At 33.0% G+C, this 4,521-nt stretch overlaps 1 protein-coding gene across 1 annotated transcript in view; it reads right to left on the reverse strand.

Moving 5' to 3' along the window:
• Positions 1-4,521, reverse strand: part of LOC106873159 (uncharacterized) — a 161,723-nt gene that overhangs the window by 29,110 nt on the left and 128,092 nt on the right. The window contains exons 75-77 of the mRNA XM_014920386.2: positions 4,235-4,262; positions 2,536-2,747; positions 1,829-1,979 (exon numbers count right to left, since the gene is read on the reverse strand). Of these exons, the coding sequence (XP_014775872.1) occupies positions 1,829-1,979; positions 2,536-2,747; positions 4,235-4,262 (391 nt within the window). The remainder of the gene's footprint in view (positions 1-1,828; positions 1,980-2,535; positions 2,748-4,234; positions 4,263-4,521) is intronic.

Here is a 4,521-nt window from a genome sequence, read left to right on the forward strand (position 1 = left end):
TATATATATATATATATATATATATATATGTTTATATGTGTGTGTGTGTGCGTGTATATATACATACACATATATATAAACATGCATATATATATAAACATACATACACACACACACACACACACAAACAGGCAGATAGAAAAATACATACATACATTATATGCATGAATATATGTACACACATACATGCATGTATATATAAACATACATATGTGTAAATAAACATACATATATATGCATGTATGTATGTGTATGTGTGTGTATATATATATATATATACATACATAAATACATATATATATATATATATGACAGGCTGTGGTACTCCATGCCAGTGTCATGTAAAAGCACCCATCTTAGTACCATGTAAAAAGCATCCAGTACACTCTGTTAAGTAGTTGACATTAGAAAGGGCATCCAGCTGTAGAAACTATGCCAAAACAGATGATTGGTACCTGGTGCAGCCCTCCAGCTTGCCAGTTCCTGTTGAACTGTACAACCCATACCAGCATGGAAAACGGACATTAAGTGATGATGATAGTGATGATGAAGCTGCTGCTTAGTTTCTGGTTACTAAATTCTACCTCCAGGTAGTGGGCAACCTGATATTGTGGTAGAAGGCATCTCTCCAAGATGTTGCTCAGTGTGAGTAAGCCTGGAAACCATGTGGTCGAGAAAAAAAAATCTTAACTACAACTACACATTCATACTTATATCCATTTGTAAACAGGTAATCCAACACTACAGTTAACAATGACAGATAACCTTCTGCTGACCAGGCAAGTGTACTAACTACTACTACAGTGTTGGGATAGTGCCATACTAGCAGTAAAATAACTGAAAATGTCCTGGTGTAGTAATGCTTGAATTCTAATGAAATGTTCTGGTAATATAAAAGTTAATATACTTCCCTGGCAAGGTTAATATACTAACCAGGACAGTAGGAGATGTGAGCTTCAAGATGCTTGTAGATGCATTAACTTTTCAGAGTACTATTGATTCTTTCTAGGCTTGAACATTTAGGGTAAGAGTCTCGTTGACTGCCACTTATTTCATTGACATCAAAAGGATGAAAGGCAAAATTGACTTAGGCAGAGTTTGATCTCAGAATATAAAGCTGGAAGAAATACTGCTATGCATTTTGTCTGGTGTGGTAATCATTCTGTCAGTTTGCTGATTTCAGTGTATTATTGTTAAATCAGTTAAAGTGTTAAATTAATCTTCCCTACCATACGTTGATTACTAGAATGTTTTACAAACTGGCTCTAAAATGATGCTACAATATTTACTAAAACAAGCTGATATAATGAAATCAAATTCGATGACAGCAATGCTTGACTGGCATCTGTGCTAGTGGAGCGCTAAGAGCACCATCTGAGCATGATCGTTGCCGGCACCGCTGACTGGCCCCCGTGCCAGTGGCACATAAAAAGTACCATTTGAGCGTGATCGTTACCAGCATCGCCTTACTGGCACTTGTGCCAGTGGTACATGAAAAACAACATTCGAGCGAGGGCATTGCCAGTGCGGCTGGACTGGCTCCTGTGCAGGTGACATGTAAAAACACCATTTGAGCGTGGTCATTGTCAGTACCACCTGACTGGCCCTCGTGCCGATGGCACGTAAAAGCACCCACTACACTCTCGGAGTGGTTGGTGTTAGGAAGAGCATCCAGCTGTAGAAGCTCTGCCAGATCAGATTGGAGCCTGGTGCAGCCATCTGGCTCACCAGTCCCCAGTCAAACCATCCAACCCATGCCAGCATGGAAAGCGGACGTTAAATGATGATGATGATGATGATGATGATGATAATGTATTGGAAAACTCACCTGAGTTAAATTCATTTATGTCTTGGGAATCTAAACTCTGATGACTTTCAGATCTTGCAGACATTTTAGTATCATCCAGCAATGTAGACTTCATGTTTTCAGGAGTCATTGGTAAGCCTGCATTAGAGAGTTCACGTGCTTGCAGGAACACCTAGAAAGTGGGGCAAATGTATTTTATTAACCAATAGTATGATTTGTTGGAAAGCAGAAAATATAGGTGGTCAGTCATTTAGGCTATCAGCTGAGGTATGCAGAGGTGATAAATTGTGATAACAGAAAACTGAGGTGTGAATGGAGGGTGAGTAATGTATGAAAATATGCTGTGTGCTGGACAGAGGAAGACCAAAAGAAGATAAAGAATGCAATCTTATGGCTTCAAAATGTTGTGTCTCTCAGATGAAGTAACAAAAAAGATTGAAACCAATGATGGTTATGAAATGCACAAATACCATACCAACAGAGAAAAAGGGATATTGACGACTATAATAATATAATGTTGTTGTAGATGCTGCTGCTGCTAATAGTGATGGTGATGAATGATGATGATGATGATGATGATGATGATGACGATGATGATGACGACGATGATGACGATGACGATGATGATAATGATGATGATGATGATGGTAATCATGACAGTGAAATAGTCACTACGTCACCATTTATGAAATACCAGTCATACTATAATTCTTTGTTGTCAAGATTACCTCTTCTAAAGTTGTGTCAGATATGCCATAGCTTTTAATTCCAAGTTTATTGAGGTTGTCATCAAAATCTTCAAAGAAAGCAGAGAAGTTTCCTCTTATGTTTTCATCTGCAGGCAAAAGAACAGTTGCTTCTTCACTGAAGTTTTCAGAGATTTCAGATCCCGGGATATATTTGGAAATAAAATCTAGTGTTTTTTGAGTGTCAAAGGAACCTGTAATATATATATGAAAAAAAGAAAGGAAGCAAAAAGAAACCAACCTTAATTACAGGTATGATGTACTACAATTAGTCATATAAAACTTTTAAATCAAGATTGTTATGGTATGGTGTCACTTTATATTGTAATGTTTCTGAATATATTTACAATACTATGTACAACTCATATATATATATATATATATATATATATATATATATATATATATACACATATATTTTCCCTGTAAATTTGGATTTTTATCCCTAATATTATAATCATAATTATATATATATATTATTATCATAGTTATATATATATATATATATATATATATCACTTAATTTCTTAATATTATATAATAACACAGATGAATACTTCACAAGTTATAATATACTAAATAATTTGATATTCCAGATTGGTTATGTTAACAAAAAGGAAATCAAATTAGACTGCTCTGATTTCTCTTCTGTTTATCTTTCTAAATTGAAAATGAATGATTTTTATTTTGTATGTATAGTCTTCGATTTTACATGCCTTATTTTACAGAGTAAGTGTTGATAATATTTTAATGAGGGAAAAAATCTAGAGGAATATATATATATATATTTCATTAATGTAATATTAAAAATATTTTATGAACACTGGAATAAAATTAGTAAGGCATTTTCTCCAGAGGTCTCTCAATTCATTTAATGTTATAATTATTTTGTGATTGACATATGTATTCATATTGCAATAATGTAACTCTTTACATTTATGAAATTAATTCTGAAATGAAAATATCTTGAGACCCATTGGTATAAAAGTATCACTAATGGCTTTATCTTTTAAATTATGTTTTAAGGGCAAGTCCAAAGATGGAACCCTTTGCTCTCTGGGTAGTTGCTGCTAGCAGGTAACTTGTGTTTTGAATTTTACTCCCAAGATCTTACAACACAATCTTGATACTAATTCTTTAGGAGGATAGTTCACCTGACTTTTTCATAACTTCAAGATTGTTATAGTATGGTGTCACTTTATATTGTAATGTTTCAGAATATGTTTACAATACTATGTACAACTTATATATATATATATATTTGGATTTATTGCTCAGTCTGCCTGTTCAGATATTAAAGTATTTTTTTTATTGAGAAACAAACCAATTTTCTGGGAATTGAAGCTAAATTACAACTATTACTTGCTGGTCTGTATCGTTCTCAAGAGGTCAAATTTTACCAATCTGGTAAACTGAGAAATAATTTACAATCTTACACAGAATTTGGATTGCTAGTAAACCAAACTATTCTCTTTATTATTTTTTTCTTTGTTTATTTTAAATTATATTAACATCTCAGATGCATTATAGGAATACTAATCAAAGCAAGTACTTTTACTTCATTTCATTTACTTCAGAAACAGGAAAGCAAAGTTGGTACTCTGTTCAACATTCTAATGATTTTTATAAAGTGGTAAAACATCTTCCTAAAATGCTAAGAAAATCTGAAAGCATTACTTACTACTTGCTGTAAGTGAATTTGCAGAACCCTGGAAAAGAAAAAGGGAGATTTGAAGAATACAATCATTTTGTAGACATTTCTAACTATTGTTGTTTGATTAGTGCCTCATAGATTTGTAATGGAAATTAAGTTAACTTTAGTTTTGCAGTTAATTCCCTCTAAATAAATAACCATAACAACATGTTTTTTTTTTATCTTCTAAGAGAATGATAATATAGTCAACAATTGCAGTAAGTTAAACCTGTTAAAAGTTACAAATAAACCTCAGATTTAATCATATATATATA

The sequence above is a fragment of the Octopus bimaculoides genome, chromosome 1 (assembly GCF_001194135.2).
Source record: "Octopus bimaculoides isolate UCB-OBI-ISO-001 chromosome 1, ASM119413v2, whole genome shotgun sequence".
Lineage (NCBI taxonomy): Eukaryota > Metazoa > Mollusca > Cephalopoda > Octopoda > Octopodidae > Octopus > Octopus bimaculoides.